General features: G+C 52.5%; 1 protein-coding gene across 3 annotated transcripts; it reads left to right on the plus strand.

Moving 5' to 3' along the window:
- Positions 1–91: 91 nt before the first annotated feature.
- Susd3 (sushi domain containing 3) lies at positions 92–21,916 on the plus strand. 3 transcript variants are annotated; one of them, XM_047526729.1, is made up of 6 exons: positions 111–206; positions 10,723–10,874; positions 13,086–13,274; positions 14,881–15,028; positions 15,515–15,670; positions 20,520–21,916. In XM_047526729.1, exons 2-6 carry the CDS (start codon positions 10,829–10,831, stop codon positions 20,710–20,712), a joined length of 732 nt encoding a protein of 243 aa, XP_047382685.1. In that variant the 5' UTR covers positions 111–206; positions 10,723–10,828; the 3' UTR covers positions 20,713–21,916. The 3 variants fall into 3 exon arrangements, with proteins under 3 accessions (XP_047382684.1, XP_047382685.1, XP_047382686.1); XM_047526730.1 differs by lacking the exon at positions 111–206 and adding an exon at positions 397–422; XM_047526728.1 differs by lacking the exon at positions 10,723–10,874 and having other exon boundaries at positions 92–206.
- Positions 21,917–22,173: the final 257 nt, after the last annotated feature.

Below are 22,173 nucleotides of genomic sequence, written 5' to 3' on the forward strand. Positions count from 1 at the left end.
GCACCGCGCCCTTGGAGGGCGTGTCTGGGGCGGGGACTCGCCTTCGCCCCGCCCCTCGAGGACCCGCCCTCCTTCAGACTCCGCCCCCACACTGGCGGGCCCAGCCTGCAGCAGTGGAGCGCTCAGGATGCCCGCGACCCTCAGCAGCAGGTCGAGGCGACGGGGCCGGGCGGGGAGCGCTACGTCCGCTCCGGGGAACCGCACAGGTGAGGCTTGGGTCTGCAGGGTCCCGAGGTGGGGCTCTGTGCCCTTTTCACAGACGGGGAAGCCGAGGGGCGAGGGACGGGCTGCGGGGCTGCACAGCTGGGGGTTGTGCGCTGCGAGGGGCGCGTGAGTCGCACGGCCGACGGCCTACCGGAGGACAGACTCTTCCCGACCTTCCCCTGGCCCAGCGGGAGCCCCAACGGGTTCAAAACCTGGCGGTGAGTGGTTAGGAAACAGCTGCTGCCCGGGTCGGCGCATGTGGTAGTCCCTCGGTGGCTCCAGACGCCTGCGGAAATTCGAACTGGCCTCACCTGACGGGCGCGCAGCGCTAGGGGCGGAAGGGACTAGCCCGGGCGCCCTCTCTGCGCCGGGGCCTGTTATCTTCGGGGTCCCTTGGGAGGCCACCCCAGCTCTTTACCAATGGGGAAACTGAGGCTGCGAGAGAGAAGTGGCCACCCGAGCCATCCAGCAGCGGGGTCTGGGGTTGGCTGAGGCCCAGAGACCCAGAGATCTCAGGAAGGAGGGAAGCTGACTTATTTTAAAATGTATCGCTTGAAGAATGTGCAAAGGAGTTTCACCTTCCAGGCACAAGGCACTGGGTTCCAATGCGATCTTTGCTCCATGAATGCTTCTAAAGTCTGACCCTTTCAGAAGCATAACCAAACCGGAACCCTGTATATCTGATCTTCCAAAACCTTACTTCAATGGTCACTGCCCACCAGGGCAGCACCTGAGGGTTTTGGGCTATTCAGGCTGGGACTGGGTTTAGCCACTTTGTAAAGGAGGAAGCTGAGGTTTGGAGTTGGGGGTGGGGTCTGGTTCCTACTGTGCATTGAAGTTGAGACTTGTTCCTGGCCCTGATGGGTTTGGTTTAAATCCCCATAGTCCCTAATTTGATGCTGGGATCACAGATGCTTTGCTCCTGTGTTTAAGGAGTCAGCCATGGACCTGGTACTGCCTGGGCACTCACAGGAGTGAAACTTTTCTGGGCATAGCAGCTTGGGGGAGTAGGAATCTAGGGCAAGGAGAGGTGGAGGAACTAACCAAGGTCAACCCAAGGCAAGGGAGTGGCTGTAGGATCTGATACTGTTGCACACAAAAAGCTGTTTGCTAGGAAAATCAGTGTATGGGGGGGGGGGTGTCTCAGAGTCCATCTCATTTGGTCTGGCCCCAGCAAGCTGCCATTGCAGCTTGGTCATCTTTAAGTCACCTGTGGGTACCAGACTCTGTGTGCACTCCTGGACATGAGTCCCCTGTGGAGTTTGGTGTCTCTCTGACCCGGGTCTCTCTATACCCGAGTTTCCCCATGTTCTGAGTGGTGAGGACAGTATACCTGTCCCCAGGCTGTGATCAGGCTAGGTGGAATCAGGGCCTGGGTCTCCTTGTCCTCTTGGGGGTAAAGCCATCATCTGCACTCTATGCCCCGCTGCCATGCAGCCTCAGCCTCTGGTGCTGTGAAATGGGCTGCGAAGTGAAGGAATGTCTTGGGGTGTCTTGGAGACAACCCAGAGTGGATAGGATATCCAGAGTGGACATCCTAGAGTAGATAGGAAAGAGCAGAGTAGTCCAGATGACTTGGATCTTGAGGGTCCATGGTCTTCCCCTGGGTGGGAAGACTGGCTCAGAGGAGGGTTTATGTTTGTTGAGTGGCCAGCACGTGGCCCTGCTCCCAGGGCAACTCCTGCACTCCCTGATCTGGGAGGTTGTCCAGGAACACAGGGTTCCAGTGGCTGAAGGCAACCCCCAGGCACTCCTGGAAGGGATTTTGAAAGGTCTGGAAAGGGAGGCATCAGGAGGTCCAGTGGACAGATGAAGGTTTGCTCCAGGTAGTCCTCCTGGCTTTCCCCTGTAGCCACAGAGCTGGGCTGTGCCCATTTTATAGAGGAGAAACGGAGGCCCAGTGGGAACCAGTATGAATTAAAGTGAGGCTCACCTACCCCTGAGACCTGGCTCTGGCCTCCTGCTAGGGGTGCGGCAGAGCAGCTGGGTAAAAGGCATAGCTCCCTGAAGCCTCAGCCTCTACCCCAAGGGATTTTTGGGGGGGTACATCTTTCCTCAGTTGGACTCATCCTAGGTTTGTTCTGGAAGAGACTGCACATTCTGCAGTGTGAGAGGTCCAGCCTGGGAGACCCAAGGCTTCAGGGGCTCTGAAGCCTGTGCCCCTGCCTCTATGGGCACATGGGCTCAGAGAGGGCAGGTGACATGCCTGAGGACACACAGCTAGAGTTGTGGACCTCTCACACTCAGTGTTGGAAACACAAGTTATCCCTGTTGCTGGGGCTTTGGGGGTTCCTTAGAGCACATGTGTTTGTACAAGTTGCCCCTCTGAGCTCTCTGAGAAATCCCTCCTGAGAATTCTCATTTTGCGTTTGGAGAAACTGTGTCCCAGAGCAAAGTCACACAAGGTCTCACTGGCAGGGGGGGACCCAGTCCCGCTGTTAAGTCCCAGGGAGGCAAGGTCCAGTGGCCACCTCTCCCCGCCACCTTGCACCCTCTCTGCCTCTGCCAGCATAAAAGAGAGCTTATTAAAAAGGTCAGGGTGTGGGGGCCTGTGGGCTCCAGGAAGGAGGACAGAGGAGCTGGCCCGCGGTTCAAGGTTCCAGATAAAAAATTAACAATGAGGATCTCTCCACGCTTGGCCAGTCTCCAGTGGCTGGGAGGACCGGGGCCCCACCCAGGTCAGGCACTGTGTCCCTTAGCTGCAGCTTGTGGGCTGGGCAGAGGTGTGAGGTGGGGCTCAGGGTTCTTGTGGGCCAGGACCCCAAGACCCTACAGTGTCCTTGTCTTCACCTCCTTCCTCCCAGCCGTGAGAGGGCCAGGCTGGGCCTTATGTGTTCTTGTCTTTCTGTTTGCCTTAAACGCACTTTTTCCCGTTTTATCCCCTCCTTGAAGATTTGCTTCCACATACTGAAAAAAAGGGGTCTTGGGGGTGCCTGAGTAAAACCGCACTGGAGAGGACCCGAGGGGGAGACCCGAGGCCTGGACACAGCAAAGGACGGGAGACACAGTGGGCAGTGGGGGCCTGTAGGGGCGGCAGAAAGCTGCCTACCTCTAGGGTGGCTCTGCGCCTCTGGTGGGCGGGTGCCTTCTCTTGAGCATGGGTGTCTTCAAGGTCAGCTGGGGAGGGAGCATCCCCACAAGGGCCAGGTTCTGGACATCAGGGGCATTTGGGCATTTTTAAGTGGGGACAGGTGGGATTTGACCTCAGGCACCAAGCATAGGGAGGGCTGCAGGGACTCAGGGAGGGGTGGCTCTGGGCCTGCAGGACATGGGGACTGGTGAGGGGTGGCTGTGGGTCTGCAGGCTGGGTCAGGGGACCTCGGAGCTGGTCTCTTGTTTGGTGGCTAGGAACATGGTTGTCAGAGCCTGTATGCCAGGCCTTGGTGACTTCTCAGAACCTCCCTTGGAGGCGCACAGGCTTCATCGACCATAGCCCTGGCACCGTGCTGCCCACCCACCCCATCCTTTTTGCCCATGTCCTAAGGAAGGGACCACCCTGAGGGGCCCAAAGTCTAGGCTCCTGATGTTCTGCTGATGCTGGCTCCAGAAGCCTTGGACAGGTCTGTGGGCCTCTGTTTCCTCTCCTAGAAAATGTGCTCAGCCCAGAGGAAGAGTAGGCTGCCTTCCCAGGCCCAGGGATGGGTGCCAGAGACCCTGATGGGTCTAAGTGATGGGGATCCCTGGGGACCATGGACTTGGGGAAGGAGACCTGAGTGCCTTGAGATCGGTGCCCTGGGTCCCAGCATGTCCTGAGGTGCTTGGGGTGTGATTTAAGTCCCACCACCCTGGGCAGTGATCTTGTGGGCCAGCCCCTGCCTCCACAGTGCAGTGCTCCTTGAGTCACTAGAGGGCAGGTCGTGCGTTTTGCAGATGGGGAAACCTGAAGGAGGTGAGGAATCCATGCCCAAGTCATGCTGCCCCAAAGTGACCAGGTCAGGATCAGACCCCAGGAGCCCCCTGGGGTCAGGAGAGGAGGCTGGTAGGTCAGAGGGGGCATTCCCAACTGGGACCTCTCTCCCTGTGGCCTCCAGCAAGTGACTCTACCTCCCTGCTCCTGGCTTGGTAGATGGGTTCAAGGAAGTGGGGCTTCCGGGCCTCCCTTCATGGGCAGAAGCCCCCCTAAGACACACAGGAGGCCAGGCAGAGCCATCCATGAATGAGGCTTGTCCCTGCTTCCTACCACTGTTATTTCCACCAAAGGCTTCTGTTTTATTTTTAAGGGACGAACCATTCCAACAATATGACGGGGAACTGGGGTAGTCTGCCTTGTGAGACCCGCCCTCTGGTTTGGTTGACTGGAAATGCAGGGTCTGATGTCATGTTCAGGACCCTGATTGCATTTAAAGCCCCCTTCCCATTCCGAACCTCCTAGAGCCTGCCTCCCTGACCCCTGCTGGGTACCAACCCTCTCTGCCCGCCATGCACTTGAGGCCAGTGTGCGTCCAGCTTGGGCTCAGGCTTGGGCTCAGGCTTGGGCTCAGGCTCCAAATTGTTCTGTGCTTTTATTGAAGTCTTTAATTTGACCATACATCCTAGGGTTCTTACAAGGTTGCTAGCGCTGGCTGGTCCCCTTTCTCTGGTTGTGGGTGGTGACTTTACCTTTTAACCCTCAAGTTTGTGAGGCTCAGTGACAGGGGCGGATGTTCTGTCTTTCAAGATGTGTGGCCTCCGAGTTGTGGGTGGCTTACACTGTGAGATGTGCCACAGGACAAGCACCTCCCCACAGCGGAACCCAGTGGCAGAGCACAGGATGTGGCTGTTGACAGAAGCAGCGAGCCCAGATGGGACATCTTGGTGCCCCCCTTTTGTCCCCACTGCACTGTCCACACTGCTCTTTCTAAGATGCACTTAGGGGAAGTTGATGGTGTTGGTTTCCTTGCTGGGGCCACAGTCATCTCGTCTGGTCTGTGCCCCACCTTGTCTGGTGTGGCATTTGCATGTGGAGACACAGACCCAGGCAGGAAGTAACCAGGGTCCCCCGGCTGATAAGGCCTGACCCATCTTCAACCTCTTGCTCCAAAGCTGGGCCTGGCCACCTTGGTTGCACGGGAGGCCTTGTCCATCACATTCCTCTTGTATGGCAGAAATTTCTGTTTCCGGACCTTTGGCAGTGGATTGTGTGTCTGGGCCTGGGGTGGAGAGTGGGACAGTCACCCTCACCCACCAGAGCCCTTGTAGTCAAGAGGGGGCTGTGCTAGGAGTTAGTTCCATGGTGGCAGGGCTGCTGGAGGATGTCCCTCACATTTTTATTACTTAACAAGCATACGGCAGAGGAGGAAGCACCATGGATCCTTCACCCTGCTGAGTTCCTGCTCTATCTCGTACCCCTCCATCCCGCCCTTCCTTTGTCCACCCCTCCAGGTCTTGTTTTTCCTGCAAGGCCTTGTGCATACTAGCTCACTGAACTATAGCCCCAGCTGCATGCATGTTATTTTTTATTTCTATTTTTCAGTACTGGGGATTGAACTCAGGGGCACCCGACCACTGAGCCACATCCCCAGCTGTTTTTTGTAATTTTTTTTTTTTTTCTTAGAGACAGGGTCTCACTGAGTTGCCTAGGGCCTTGCTAATTTGCTGAGGCTGATTTTGAACTCGTGATCTTCCTGCCTCAGCCTCCTGAGCTGCTGAGATCACAGGCATGTGCCACCTCGCCCAGCCATGTGTTATTTTTCGATGAGTTCGAGTCCAGCCATCATCCTGTCATTGGGCAGACAGCCATGAGCGCTTCCACCCTCGCTGATTTCCCCTCCCCGTGTACCTGCCTTGGTGTGCCCACTCCCAAGCCTCTGGGGAGAATGGGCCTCCCTCCTCTCCCAGAACCAGCCACAGAAGAATGCGGAAGTTGCAGCTCTAAATTGAGGACTGGGAAGTGTTGACTGCCTGGTGTCCTGGGGGAGGCCCACATGACTGCTGCATGCCTGCTGTGGCTCCAGAATCCTGCATCCACCTCCCTGGCTGGCAGGATAGCACATCTCTAGATCACAGGGTTCTGAAAAAGTGGAGGGCCTCCCCTCCCTAGGAGCACCCATCACCACTCTGTCTGACGTCGGGCTTCCTTCTGTCATTCCTGCACTGGTGCCTCTGGATACCAGGCTGGGAGTTCAGAAGAGCCCAGACAGAGGCAAGAGTTTGGATCCAAGGGCCAGTGAGGGTCAGCCCGTGGTTACAGGAAATCGCCCAGTACAGGGGTTTAGAGCTGTACCTGGCCCAGAGGGTACTCAGTGTCACTCTGATGTCCCTTCCTGCAGAGCAACTCCTGCCTTCCCTGCCTTGCACACCTGCCAAAAAGTTGTGCACTCCTCTCTCCCCAGAAATTCAGGAGGCTGAGGCAGGAGGATCCCAAGTTCAAAGCCAGCTTCAGCAACTTAGTGAGGCCCTAAGCAACTTAGCAAGACCCTGTATCAAATTTTTTAGCAATATGAGGATATGCTCAATGACTGAGCACCCCTAGATTCAATCCCCAGTATCAAAACAGAAACAAAAAATACCCAACAACAACAACAAAACCTCCTCAGCCTTGTGGACTTTTTTTTTTTTTTTTTTTTTTTTTAAATGATGCTGGGAATTGAACCTAGGGCCTTGTGCATGATAGGCAAGCACTCAACCAGCTGAGCTATCTCCCCAGCCCACCTTGTGGACTTTTTAATCCTGAACAAGGTAAAAAGCAAACAGGTCTTGAATGTGCATAAATATTATCTTTTCAGCACTGGGGATGGAACCTAGGGCCTTCCGCATGCTAGCTAGGCAAGTGCTCTACCACTGAGCTACAGTCCCAACCCTTGCATAAATACTCTTTAATTGGCATAAATAGTTTCCTCTTGATTTTAATAGCTTTATTGAGCTGTTCATATACCATATAATCCACCCATTTAAAAATGTACAACTCAGTAGCTTTTAGATGTGCAACCAGCTCAGTCAATTTTAGACTCTTTTCATTGTACTCAGAAAAGCCCTCCTTCCAGGCCTTTCATGTAAGTGGGACTCATACAATATGTGGCCTTCTGCATCTCACTTCTTTCACTTGTCACGTCTTCAGTGTTCAACTGTGTTGTAGCATGTACCCGTGCTTGCTTCTTTTGTGATTGAGGGGTATTCCCTTGTATAGGCAGACCATATTTGGTTTATCCGTTTTTTTTTTTTTTTTGGATGCTGGGGATCGAACCCAGAGCCTTGTGCTTACAAGGCAAGCACTCTACCGACTGAGCTATCTCCCCAGCCCCGGTTTATCCATTTTTTTAAGTGACACATTTGGGCATTTCGACTTTGTGGCTGTATTAATAGTGCTGCTATGGGCATTCGCATACAAGTTTTTGTGTGGACATGTGTTTTCGTTTCTCTCGGGTGTTTACCTTGGAGTAGAATTACTGGATTATATGGTAATCCTGCGTGTAACATCGAGAAACCACGAGACCATATATAGTGTTCGGCTTGGTGGATGTGAAGTGGTATGCCCTTGTGGTTTTGACTTAACATTTCCCTGAAGGCTGATGTTGAGAATTGTTTCATGTGCTTATTTTATGGTGGTCTTTTCTTTAAGGAAATATCTGTTCAGATCCTTTGCTCATTTTAAAACTTTGTCTTTTATAATTGAGATGTAATAATTCTTTATATACTCTAGACGTGTCTTATCAGGTATATGATTTGCAGATGGTTTTCTCCCAATCAGGAGGTTGTCTCTTCACTTCATTGTGTTCTTTGAAGAACACCGTTTTTAATTTTAATGAAGTCCAGTTTTTTTTCCCTTGAATCATTTATTTTTGGTGTCATATCTAAGAACCATTGCCTAAAGTTACAAAAATTTACCCTGTTTTCTTTAAGAGTTTTATATCTTATATTTAGGTCTTTGATTCATTCTAAGTTAATTTTTAGCATTGGTATGAGGTAGGGGTCCTACTTCACTCTTTTGCATGTGAATATCCAGTTTTCCAAGCACCGATTGTTGAAAAACTATTCTTTTCCCACTGAGTTATCTTGGTACCCTTGGCAAAATCAAATGACTATAAATAGGAGGGTTTTTTCCTGAACCCTCAATTCTGCCATACTGCTCTGTGTGTCTATCCTTATTCTAGTACCACACTGTTTTGATTACTGTAGCTTCATAGTAAGTTTTGAAATTGAGAAGTGGGTCCTTCAACTTTGTTCTTTTTCAAGATTGTTTTGGCTAGTCTAGGTTTTTTTTTTTTTTTTTAACATTTCCATATGAATATTCAGACCAGCTTGTCAATTTCCACAAAGACGGCAGCTGGATTCTGATAGGGGTGGCGTTGAGTCTATAGTTTTGAGGGCATTACCATCTTAATAATGATCAGTCTTCTGATTCATGTTTTTCCATTTATTTAGGTTTTCTTTAATGTCTTTCAACGACATCTTGTAGTTTTCAGAGTACAACTTTTATGCTGCTTTTGTTAAATTTACTCCTACATAATTGTTTCTGTGACTTTTGTAAATGAAATTGTTTTCTTTCCTTTTCGGTTTGCTCATTGCTACTTTATAGAAACACAACTGATTTTTCCTGTGTTGACCTTGTATCCTGCAATGTTGCAGAACTTGTTAGTTTTAGTATTTTTTAGGGGATTTCTGAAGATTTTCTGCACACAAAAGCATGTCAGCTACTGGTGCTCTTTCTGACCTGGTTGCCTTTTATTTCCTTTTTTTTATCTAGTTGATCTGTTTTCTATTTTTGTGAACCATTTGCTTCTCTTTTCTAATTTGCTTCTGTTGTTGTTATTGTTGTTATTTTGTCATTGTCTTGTCAATATGTGTGTTGTTTATCAAGAAAAGATACCCTCTGTTACATGTATGTTGCCTATCTACCTCCCACTTCTTGCTGTGCTATTGAGTTGGCTATCATAAACCCTGGTCCAACTCCCACCCCTCCATCAGTGGGTGTTGGGCTTCAGCCTGATTGAGTCTTAGTTTTCTAGTTTTTAATAATGATTTCTTCCCTGTTGCCCTATTGGGATTGTTATGAGTGTTGCTTGAGGCCAGGAACGTGGGATGCTTTTTGAACAGAGTTTTCTGTGCAGACATGTGTTGTTGATATGTAATGCTGATAGTGAGCAGAGAACCATCAGATTGGTCCTGCCAGACTGGAAGCTCAGCCTTCCCTAGATGTTGAAGGGACAGACAAGATGGCGACTCCCAGTGGATGAAGAGCCAAGTACTGCAGTTGACTCCTTGCTGAACTAGTGACTAACTGTGTGACCTCAGTGTCATTGAGCCTTGGTGTCTAGGGCTGTCAGATTAGATGGCATACCTTATTTCCAACCATGGCTCCTGACCTGGTATTCTAGGGACCTTGCAAATGCCTTGGCATTTCACTTCATTGTTCCTTAAACCAGCCTGAGGCAGGCAACCAGCTGTGCTGCCTAGGAGACCCAGGAGGCTTCCTTGTCCAGGCCCCCACTTTTGTGACCATAAGGAACTCAGAGCCCCACAGTCTAAGTCCATATGCTCATGTCCACAGCCACCAAAGCACTCAGCAGGGGGCCTTGCCCAGAGTATAATCTGGGTGTTATTTTTACTTTCTTATTACTGTCTTCTCAGAGATCTGGGTGGGCCAGGCAAAGTCCCAGGGCACTGGGATGAACTATTCCTGAAACTTTGTTCAGGTTTTACCACAAAGATGGTGGCTTAACTCCAGCCAGAGTTTATTTCTCTCTCTTATTAGGATCTGAGAGATTGATCCTCCCTTCCACGCATCCGCCATCTTTGCTCCCCAGCCTGGAAGTGGCCATGGCCACCCATACTCACATCCTACTGGCCAGACAGTCACATGCCCTACGGCTGCTGTAGGGCAGGCTGGGAAGTGTAGTTTTCTATGGCAGCCTTGTCCCCAGCTGCAACGGTGGGATGAGGAGAAGGGATGCTGGTGGGTAGCCACAGCCAGGGATGGAAACAGGGCTTGAGGCTGCCCAGATGGAGCTGGAGTGGGGTTCCTCACTCAGTATGCTAGGTCCCAATTCTGTCCTGGCCCAGTGTCCTTGGGATGTCATTCAGTCTTGCTGTGCTTATAAGAAGAAATTACAGGGCTGTCATACAAAACGACATTCATTAGGCACCCAGTGTTTGTGCTGATCCTGAGTCAACTCTTCCCCCATGCGCCTGTCAAACTGCTCTGGGTGGAAGCAGCATGGCCTCACCACACAGAGGTGGCCTCACCACACAGGTCACCTTGCCCCTCCAGAGGGCTGCCCCAGGCTCTACTCTCCCCCTTGTTGCCTCAGCTTGTTGAGCGACCAGCGAGGGTTCTAGGTGGGACATAGACCCTGGACAGGGGGCTTTGGGCTCTGCTGGGGAGAACATTGATGTGGCCTGGCCACATAGTCAAGCGCTGTTCTGCACCATCACTGCCACCGCGATGGGCTGACAGAGCCCGGGCCTCCACTGTTCCCAGACAGCAGAATGTAGGCCTGGGCTTGCTCTGCTGAAGACCCGGTAGTGCCCTGGGCCCTAAGAAGGGCATTGCTGAGGCGAGGGGTTTAGACTTCTCTGAGCCTGGGTTTCCCCTCTGTACAGGCTGGTAAGTTCAGACACAGCGTGAGAAATAGGGAGCTGTGTCCCACAAGGGGAGAATCTACCTGGGAAAACAGCCAGCCCCGGGAGATGCTTCAGCCTACTGCAGATGAACTGGGCATACATTTTGAAATTAGAGCCCACAGAGTTTGAAGGTGAGTTGGTTGTGGATGAGAAAAGAAGTCTAAATAGACACTAAAGTTTGGGGCCCAAGAATTTGAAAGATGAAGAGCTTCTAATGAAAAATATTGCTTGAATTGGGGAGACCATGTGAGGAGGGTGGGGTGCTCAGGCACTTGGCTGGATCATGTCAGGCTTAGTGGGCAGTGGGATATGTGTGCCCAGCCCCAGAGGGCATCGGGCATAGGATAGGAGAAGGTCACAGCAGGTCAGCATGGAAAGGTTCCATCAGCCTCCATCCCTGGCCTCCATCTCCATTGCCCCACATCTGGATGTGTGTCCTTGTCTGCATGAAATGAGGCCAACAGGCACAAAGACGCTCAGGTGCCTCTTCAGTCAGTGCTCAGAAATGCAGGAAATAGCAGAAGGAAGAGCCTCTTGCCCTTGGGCACCTGCTTGGGACATCCTTAGCAGTTTCATTGAGCATTCCCAAGCATAGAGAAGACGCTCGTGCCCATCAGCAGGGAACAGAGAAACGGGGTCCGTCCCTGCAGCGAGTACTTCACTGCTGAAAGAGGGACCCGCTGCTGGTCCATGCGGAAGTGATGACTCAGGTAGGTGCTTTGTGCAGGCAAAAAGAAACTGACTAAAGGGTGCGGGCTGTGTGTGTGCGTGCATGAAGTTGGACTGGGGCCCCTGCGTGGTTCTGAGTCCGCCCTGTGCCCTGTGAGCTGTTGACCTCAGGAAGTAACATAACTCCCCACCCCCATTCTGCTTGGTTTTCACATGGGAATAAGGATGGTCATTCCTGTCGATGGGATAGTACAAGAGTGTGCAGCACACAAAGTCCCTTTCGAGTGCCAACTTTTGTCATTGTTACTATTTTGTAAAAATCTGGGGACTTGGCTCTTGCTGTGTTGCCCAGGCTGGCCTTGAACTCCTGGGCTCAAGCAATCCTCCTGCCTCAGCCTCCCATGTAGCTGGAACTGGGCACTCAACTCCGTTCCCAGCTTCCTGCATCCTTATGTATCATTGCAAACCTGTCATAGCATTTTGTTGTCTATATATGGTAGGATTGGCTATTTGTACCTTGATTTGTAAATCAGTGCCTAGTGGTGGAGACATAATTTCTAACTTTTCACTGTTTTTCGTAGCTCGGAGAGGAGCATCGTGCTACAGAGTCTTGGCAGAAAGTTCTTCATGCCTTTGGCTAAGTTCTCAATGCGTACACAGCATAGACCCTTGACACATTTATACCAGACTCCATCCAGAAAGGTTGGGGTCTGACCTGGATCTGGGAGGAGTCACTTCCCTGTCCTTGCTGATGTACATATGATTGGTTTTCCTTTTACTTATTTATTTTTATGTTTATTTGTTTTTGCGGAGCTGGGAATGACCTGGCACAGCCTGGCAAGCGCTCCACCACTGAGCCACATCCCCAGCCCTGTTGCTTTTACTCTTGCTGCTTGCTGAGGCAGAGACTGGTTCTCATTTGAACGAGCATCTCTTCGATCGCTATGTGCATGAGCATGTTTTCGCGCCTGTTGGTCATTTGTTTCTCATGTCAACTGCTGTTCACACATTAGTTCATTTAAAAAGAAAATTGTGTGTTCAGCTCTTATCGATGTACGATTCTAACAAATTAAGGATATTGACCTTTGTCCTGTTTTCCAAATATCTTTTCCTAATTTTTCATGCGTTGATGTTTGTTTTTCAATTATTAGGGAGTCAAGCTTTTGCCTTTTACTTTTCATGGAGTCAAATTTATTGATCTGTTGACTTTTTTTTTTTTTTTTTTGGTACTAGGGATTAAACCCAAGGGTGGTTTACCACTGAGCTACATCCTAGCCCTTTTTTTGTTCTTCCACAGAGGGTTTTGCTAAGTTGCTGAGGCTATCCTCAAACTTGCAACCCTCCTGTCTTAGCCTCCCAAGTTGCTGGCATTACAGATGTGCACCACTGTGCCCAGCTTCCTCAGTTTTCTTGATGTCTGCCTTTGGAGCTATGCTTATACCCGTGTGTTTGCCCGATTGTCTACTGCTTGTTTCTCTGTTAAGAGATGAGCCTCAGAATGCAGACTGTACTTAATGTAGGGTCCAGTTCTACTTGTCCCTGAACTGGATGGCCCATGTGATTCTCCCAGCATCCTGCAACCTGGAGGCTCCTCCCCACTCCCCAGTGGGCGGCCCCTCCCTGTGCCTACCCCGCGTGCTGCCCTTACACCTCACCACCATCTCTCTCCCTAGGCACCTGTGCTCGGCTGCAGCTGCCCCCAAAGGGCACCTTTCAAGTCCTTCATGGCGATGGCACTTCTGTGGGAACTGTGCTCGTTTTCCACTGCCCCTCTGGCCACCAGATGGTGGGCTCTGGCCTCCTCACCTGTGCCTGGAAGGGGAGTATCGCCGACTGGTCTTCAGGGATCCCCACGTGCAAATGTAAGACCACGTGCAAATGTTGGCCAAAACACCCAGGCCACCCGCCTCAGCTACAGGGGGGCACTATAGCCCATCACATGGCCCCCGTCACGTGCCCCGGGCTGGTCAGGGCTTGGGTCCTGATCCCCATCTGGTGTGCCGCTGGGCAGCATCCTGGAGGCCCTGGCAGCTCGCCAGCGTGGACTCCAGTCCTGGCTGCTGGCTTCAGGTCCGGGCTCTGCCACTGCTATGGCCCCTGGCCACCAGGGGGCCAATTGTGCTGTCTGAGTGGGCGCTTGGCCATCTGCTGAGCAGGAAGCTGTGATCATTCATTCTCTCATGCCTGCGTGCAGGTGGCACACCCTGAGAGGATGCCCCATATGCCAGGAATTCTGGGTACCAAGAACCCAGCACCAGGGAGGACCCGGCTCCAGGGCACCCAGTCTTGGGAAGGGTTGTTAGTTTGGTGATCTGGTTATCGCTGTCGAACAGGGCGTTGACAGTCCATGAGGCAGCGCCGTGGAATGCCCTGCACGCGCTTCCAGATGGGAGCCCTGAATGCTCTGTTAGTGGCAGAAGCTGGGTATGTGTGCTGCAGGACTTCTCAGGGCCTTTCCACAGTCCTGTGGCCGAAACTGAGAAGCAGGGAGTCATAGGATTAGGCTCCAAGAGGCAGAAAACCCAAAATAACAGGGTTAACCGAGGAGTGCTGCTGCCTCAGGGATGGGTGGCCAGGCTTGGAGCAGGCTCACTGCTGTGGGACCTGGGACCCTGCCCTTCTGTGGCTGTGTGTCGTGGCCCCAGCACTGTGGCCCAGCGTCACAGCCATTATCCCAGGCAGGGACTTTGCGGGGTGAGGGGGTTTCTAGCAGCAAAGGGTGCTCCCCAGTGTTTCAGAGAAGAGTGATGGGGGTTGTCCTGGTCACTGCCCTTGTCCACTGTTGGCCAAAACATGGTCATGTCACCACTGTGTGGAGCCTTCACTCTGGATGGGCAGTGTCCAGCTGGAGAGCAGGGGAATGGAACTTGGCATGAGCCATGTCTGCTACCAGGGGAGGGTACAGCTCAGGGTCTGGGACTGCTTTCTCCATAACATCCCTTAGAATCTCATGTAACTCGTTCTTGTTGCTTAGTTGAGGTCACACAGCTGACATGCGTGGATGCCCTTTGACCCCACTGATGGGCATTTTTCTTGTTTTTCCCCTTTCCTGGAAAGTGACTTGAGAAGGCCCTGGAAAGGTTTTGCCTGCTTGGAGCTTTGTGAGAATTTAGACAGTAGACAGGACAGATCCTCAGAGGCTGTGTCCACCATCATCTGCTCCACAATCCACCCTTCTAGGAGTCAAGGGGTCACTGCTCCCTGCCAGAGCTTTTCCAGTTGGCTGTGTTGCAAACTCCTACACACCCTGCAAAACCCTGCCCAAATGTTCCTTCTTAAGGAAAGTCTTCCCCAATGCCACCCCCAATAGTTTGCCCAGACCTCTGCCTCAGCCATCAGTACTTCACTGCCTCCCCAGGAACAGGGCTCACCAGGGCCAGCCAGGCTCTGCCCGCCTCTGATGCCCCATCCTGGGCCTTGCGGGTCTGGGAGAGCCGCAGCAGGAGCAGGTGGTTGTCTCCCCTCCAGCTGTGCCACCACATGAGGCCTTTGGCTTCAAGGTGGCAGTCATCGCCTCCATCGTGAGCTGTGCCATCATCCTACTCATGTCCGTGGCCTTCCTCACCTGCTGCCTCCTCAAGTGCGTGAAGAAGAGTGAGCAGCGGCGCTCCAACAGGTATGTGGTCCTCCGGGCATGGTCTGAGCCCTGTGCCCTGCCCTGGCCTCGCGCCTGCCACGGGCCCTCACTCCTCCCGCGGCACCTGCCCCACTGGCTGTCGGGCGGGCGTGGCCCTCGGGAGGCCATCTCCTTTCTCCTCACAGTAATGCTTTTCTTATCGTTTGTATTTTTCTTTATTGTGGGTAAAACACACATAACATGAAATTCATTTAGCTGTCGTTAAGTGTGCGGCTCAGTGATGCCAATTGCATTCATGGTGCTGTGCAGCCATCAGCACCGAGCATTGCTAGAACTTTCTACCACCTGCTCTTGGCACAGACCACTCTCACCCTCTACTACTCCTCGTTGCTTCTGAGCGGCAGTGGTGGAGTTTAGTGGTGGCGTCCCCTGTCCGGCTCTCTCAGAGCTTTGTCAGGCTGCACCGAGGTGCACATGGGGACGGGTGGCTGCTCGGAACTCTCTTACCTGAACTGTCTCCTCCAGGACGGCCCAGCTGTGGCACCAGCTGAGAGGAGAGGACCTGGAGACGGTGCAGGCCGCGTACCTCGGCCTCAAGGTCCACAACCAGAACAACAGCAGCAGCAGCGGCAAACCCAGGAGCCAGCCCAGCCAGGCGCACAACAACCGCAGCTTCACCACGTGGGTGGCCTGGGCCCACGGGCGTGGGGTGGGCGGGGGGTGTAGGCCCCTGGGAGCCTCTCCTGAGCCCAGCACTGTCAGGTCCCAGGGCCTCGCCTCCCAACCCTCAAACAAGAGGCCGGGGTCCTTCTAGTACTCGGTACCAGCCATGACTTGCTGTGGGGACAACTGCCCCCTGCACTCCCTTATCTTAAGAATTCCGACCTCCAGGATTGCAGAAGCTCTGGGGACCCGTGTCCCCTCCCTGGCCCAGCAAGGTGCCGAGCCGATCCTCTCTCCGCCTTCGCTCCCTCTTTCTCAGTACACGCCCTCTGTTTTCTCTGAACCAATCCGTGGACGTTCCCTTCCTGACTCCAGAGCGCTGACCCTGGGGTCTCACAGTTAGAAAGCGCCCACACGTTGCCGTCCGCATCCGGGCACCCGTCCTGCGCTCTAGGATCACATGCAGCACTTGGCCACCAGCTCTCTGGACTTCCTAAACTGGGACAGGCTTTTCGTCCTTGGCGTCGTGGTCTTCTGAGGGCTGCAGGTCGGGGGTCTCGAGACCACCCTTCTGCACCCCTCTGGTGTCTCTACACCACCCTGCTGGGTTTGCATTTGTGGCCTGGATGTTACATGAGCAGACAGGGTCAGGCTACCCTTGTGGGAAATGAGACTAGGGTCTCTTGGCTAAGAGGAGTCCCGCAGGTCAGGGTATGAGGAAGGAGCCGTGGCCCGTGGGCTCCAGGGTGACCCTGCTGGAGTCTGCCACAGCAGAGGGTGCCTTTGTTGAGTGTGATTCTGCTCTATCTCCAGGAGCAGCAACCATGAGATCTGCTTTATTTAATCTTTGTTTTGTTGCTCTGATACCACTATGAACTCATAGGATATTCTTTTCTAGAACCTTTGTCATGAGAAAATATCACAAATACACAAAAGTAAGGAGACTGGTGTCCCGGATCTCCATCCCGCCTTCCATCTTCCGGGGTTGCCATCTGTCCCTCCCCTTCCCCACCGGTGTCCTGTGGGCTCCACTGTCCTTTGATGGAGGAGCCTGTGGGCTGCACCGTGTTCTTCTGATACATGCCTGTCCTTCTCTGAGCACCTCCTGCTGGCACCAGGTGTTGGGCTTCCCTAGTGCCCTCCATGCCTGGCTTGGTGCTGCTCTTTGTCCCACCTGTCTCCTGAGCAGCAAGTGCTTACTCCAGCCCTGTGGTCCCATGTAGGATGATGACTGCTCTGAGCCTCAGCTGCCTGGCCTGTCAAGGATCAGGGAGGGCCCAGGTCCTGGCACTGTTGAGATGACCAGGGTCCACGTGTGTGCCCTTGTCCTTGCCTGGGCTGAGAGTGCAGAAAGTACTTGTCATTACCACTCTTGCCCTTCTTGTGCAAAGGAAGAAGCCAAGGCACTGGGGTGGGGACCAGGGTGGTCCTGTGTGACGTGCAGTCACTGAGCCTTCCAGTGCCCACAGGGAAGTGATCCATTTTCCTGCCTCCTTTCCTCAGGCCTCAGGGTCACTGTGAGTCGGAAACTGTCCGTGCCTTTTCCACTTAAGGACACATTCCTCTTTATCCTGGTGGTCTGAGTCCTTCAGAATCCCATTGTTATCAACAGTCTTAGTATTTTAGACAGGGTCCCCCTGTGTTGCCTAGGCTGACCTGGAACTCCTAAGTTCAAGGGATTCTCTTGCCTCAGACTCCTGAGCAGACTACAAATGTGTACCACCACACCTAGCTAGAAACCTCGTTCTTTTTTTTTCTTTCTGATACGGGGCGGGGAGGGGGGCACTTAACCATGGAGCCACATCCCTAGCCCCTTTTATTTTTTATTTTTTGGGTTTTTTTTTGCAGTGCTGGGGATTGAACCCAGGGCCTCATGCTTGCAAGGCAAGCATTCTACCAACTGAGCTATATCCCCAGCCCTTATTTTTTATTTTGAGAGAGGGTCTTGCTTGCTGAGTTGCTCAGGGTCTCACTAAGTTGCCAAGGCTGGCCTTGAACTTGCAATTCTCCTGCCCCAGCTTTCCAAATTACTGAGATTATAGGCATGCATCTCTGTGCCTGGCTTGGAGTCTCCTTCTGAATAGCTGTCTGTTAGGCCAAATGCTCCAATGTCTGTTAGACCCTCTCCTACTGAACAGTCAGAGTGGTAGATCTCTTTGTGCTTAGAGCTGTTTTTCTTTTTGTTGCTGTTGTTTTTGTTTTTAATTTTCTATTTCATGGTTTTGGGACTTACGCATGTTGGTGAGCACTCTTTATTGAGCTACACCCACCCTAAGCCTGTTTTTTGGTTTTTTGAGCTGGGGTCTCACTACGTTGCCCAGGCTGGCCTTAAACTACTGGGCTCAAATGACCCTCCACATCAGCCTGGCAGGTAGGTGGGACTACAGGCACGTGCCATCACACCTGGCAGTTTCTCTAAGACAACATATTCAGGGTGATCCTAGGAGTCAATTATTTAGGCCAGAGTCTGAATATTTTTATTTTTATTATATTTTTCTCTGAGAGCTCTGAAGAAGCTCATTCAGCCATATTTTATATGAGAATCCACATCCTCATTGAAAACTAATGACTTATTTACTGCTTGCTTAGCTTGTATAAATTTTACAGGTCATTTTTATTGGCCTTTTTTTGCTTAGTCTTGAGGGTGAATATTTTCCCCAAACCCTCCTTCCAGGGGCATTGCTGATGTCACTCCTTCTCAGTTCCTCTGCATGACGAGGAGGTCCGTGTCATGGGAGAGTGCTTGACCTGCCAACTGGCCACAAGGATTTTACAGGCTCTGCTCCTTCTTCCTGTTGGTTTGGTTGGACTGTTTTGACTAATGTGTGTGTGTGTGTGTGTGTGTGTGTGTGTGTGTGGTGCTGGGGATGAACCCAGGGCATGGCACAAACCCCTCCCCACTGAGCCTCGTCCCTAGCTCTTTGTATTTTGAGACAGAACCTCACTACGTTGCCTGGCTGTCCTTGAATTTTTTCTTTCTTTCTTTTTTCACATTCTAATTCTTTAATTATTTCTTATTGGTGTGCTATAATTGTACATAACAGCGGGACTCATTGGGACATATCTGCACGTGCACATCACATAACTGAGTCAGCTGACCTTGACCCCTGGTCCTCCTGCCTCTTCCTCCTGAGTCCTGGGGTCACAGGTGTGCGCGGCTGCACCTGGCTGTGTTCTTCCTCCTGTCTTCAGGTGGCCGAGGCTGGTTCCACACTTCTTTGCTGCCTCCACCCTGTGGCACTGCTCCCACTTCAGAGCTGTGACCAGACTGTCCTGTGTCCTAATCAGGAAAGTGGGGAGAGCTGCTGCTGTTGGGATGACATGGTGCCCTGGTGAGGCAGCTGTGCTCCCCTGGTGAACGCAGGAGGCCCAGGGGCTCCCAGGGGTGCTGCTGAGGCCATGTCTGCCCTGTCCCTGCCCCACAGACACTAACTCTTAGGCCTTGGGGTCAGACAGGTACCCTCATCCAAGGGTGGTCCCAGAGCTGTGTAGGGAACTATGTTCCTCCCCAAGGAGTGGGAGACTCCTGGATCTGGGGGCTGCCCTGAGGGGGTCATGACAGGCTGGAGGAGGCTGGCTTGGGGGCCACTTTGACAGCTGGCTCTAGGCAGTGTAGCTTAAGAGACAGGAAGTAGGAGATAAAGCAGAGAGCAGGTTGTCTGGGGGGCACTTGGGGCAGAGCCCCTCCTCTGAGCTGTCCCACACATGGCACCCTGAGCACTCAGCCAGGCTCAATGGAGAATCAGAAGACAGCTTCTGCCCAAGGCTACACAGCATGATGGGGACAGAGTCCCCAAACCCCTGTCTCTGGCTCCTGGTTCCCAGACAGGGTGGTCTGGATCTGAGGCCATCACCCCTCAGGCAAGGCTGGGCTTGCCCCTGGCCCTGGCTTTATGTTGTAAATATTGCCCAGCATCAACAATGTGCTTAACTCTGTTCTAAGCGCTCCAGATATTAGCTCTTAAACTTAGGTGTGGGCACCACTTTTACAGATGAAGAACCAGACAGGTTAAGAAACTTGAGCAGAATCTCACACAGCTAGTGTGCAGGAAGCTTGTTTGACCTCAGGCTGCCCATCCAAAGTCTGCATCCTTACTCACGAAGCTGTCTCCTCTCTACTAATTAACTAATCGATTCATTCATGTGTTCACTGAACCACTGCATTATTTATTCTATTACTTTCCAGAATTTTCTTGAGCATGAGATGTGGGTGGGAATGGTGATCTAGGAAGGCTTCCAGGAGGTGGTGAGGCCTAAAGTGAGCATACTGGAGGAGCGTGCCTCAGGAGTCGAGAGGGGGCAGCAGGCAAAGGGCTGGGGCAGCCTGGCAGCCTCCAGGGAGCAAGGACAGCGTGTGTGGAAGCCAGAGATGGGGGGCAGCTCTGATCAGCCCAAGGGCACCTCAGTTTGTGTTGGGGTTGGGGAGCTGCAAGGGCACTGAGGGTGTGGAAGGTGAGTGATCCAGCTCCAGGCCACTAAAGAGGACAGGCCTGGAAGGAAAGGAGGTGTCCTCTGGATGTGCCTGGTCCCCTGTCCCCAGGTCCTGGCCAGGCAGCCAGACTCCCAGCAGTTTATGCACACACTGAATAAGCCTCAGAAGGCCCCTTCTCACCCCTTAGGAAGATGACCAGGACCCACCCTGGCCACGTGGGTGAGGGACCTGAGGCCTGACCAGTAGGTCCAGTAAGGAAGACAGAGCAACTTCCACACGCCCCAGGGAACAGGTAGCTCTGGCAGGAGGAAGCAGTGTTCCCCAGCCCTTGGGGGAATGGTCTGTCCCAAAGTCCACAGGACCAGGACCAGGCCTGGATACTTGGATGTAGCTAAACCTCATCCACTCTCCAGCTCATGCCTACTCTCCCCACAGAGACCTCAGCGAAGGCATCAGGCAACTGGCTGGCGTGACCCCCAGTGTGGACAAGGATCCTGGGCCCAGCAGCTCCTCCTGCTCACCCTGCACCCGTGTGGTTGTCCACACAGTGAACCCAGGGAAGGTTCTGCTTTCCTCAGGGCCAGCCTCAAGAATGCCCACACGGTCCACGATGTACCTCCCAGGGTGACGTCACCAGCCCGGCACCTGCAACTCCACTTGTCCAGCTGGGGATCTGCCAGTGGAAGCCGCCTCCAGGTGTAGAGACCCCTCAGGGGTCAAGCTGACAGCAGAAGCTGGGGCCCCTCGCAGGCTAGGGGGCCTAGTGAGGAGCCCTGGGCCCCAAAAGGAGCCCAGCTGTGGTGATTTTATAGTAATGGCGCACTTGAAACAGCGGCTGAGGTTAATGTAGTACAATATCTAACCAGGGTCCTTTAAAGAGACTGAGAAAGAAGTATTTTAAACAAATCTAGTTTTGCATAGTAGAATAAGAAAAGAGCAATAAACTTTTCAGCAACTATAGATGACCACCTTGGCATCTTCCTGGGCAGGATGTGCTGTTTCCAAGCAGGAATCCATGGAGGGTCCTGTATCCATTATCTTTGTAAAGCACAAGTGTGGGAAATAATTCTATAACTAAAAAAGAAAAAAGGTGTATACCACGGTCCCAGTTGTCCATCCCTACATAACCACAACGGTGGCCTGAAGCTACAATTGTTCCCTTCAGTGCTCTGGGCTTGCCAAAGCTCAGTCCCTCCTGTGGTAGCTGGGTCCCTTGCAGATCTGGGGTTGCTGCTAGCAGTCAACAGAGACCTCATGGAGTGTTGGCCAGCAAGTCTACCTCCTCCCGGTCACCCATTGTGGCTGCCTCACATCACAGTGGCTGCTTTCCAAGGTGGGAGTCATCGCGAGCATTAGAGAGGCTGTTTCACCTATAGGCCTTGGAAGTCCTCCTGTGGCTTCTGCTGTGTCCTGTTCATCAGGAATCATGGTGGCCCCATAGGCCAGGATGGGGTGTTAGATTTCACAGCTAGCAAGTGGGAAAGAAACGAGGGACACACTTTAAGACCATCATAGGAGCCTGGCACAGTGGCACATGCCTGTAATCCCAGTGACTCGGGAAGCTGAGGTAGGAGGATCAAAAGTTCAAGGCTGCCCTGGGCAACTTAGCAAGACCCTGTCTCAAAGTTTAAAAGGTTGGCGGTATAGCTCAGTGTATAGCACCACTGGGTTCAATCACCAGTACAAACTTAGAAAAAAGAGCTCAGCATGGTAGCCACACTGGTAGTGGCAGCTGAGATAAACCCTGGGTTTGATCCCTAGCACTGAAAAAAAAAAAAATCATCACAAAACTTTAAGTCAGTTACTTACCAAGACAATTTGATAGAAGAGGATCCTAGCTCCTGCCCTTCCAGCCTGCTCTCAGAGGGGACAGTTTGAACAGCTCAGCTGTGTGTGGGTGCGTACGGCCAAGGCACTCCTGGCGTTACATGTTTGCTGCTACTGCACCTCTTATTTGTTTGGGTTTAAGGTGGACTTGGGAACTGGGCATGGTGGTGTGTGCCTGTAATCCCGGTGATTGACAAGGTTGATGCAGGCGGATTCCAAGTTCAAAGCTAGCCTCAGCAACCTTAGTGAGGCACTGAGTAAC

The sequence above is a fragment of the Sciurus carolinensis genome, chromosome 15 (assembly GCF_902686445.1).
Source record: "Sciurus carolinensis chromosome 15, mSciCar1.2, whole genome shotgun sequence".
Classification (NCBI taxonomy): Eukaryota; Metazoa; Chordata; class Mammalia; order Rodentia; family Sciuridae; genus Sciurus; species Sciurus carolinensis.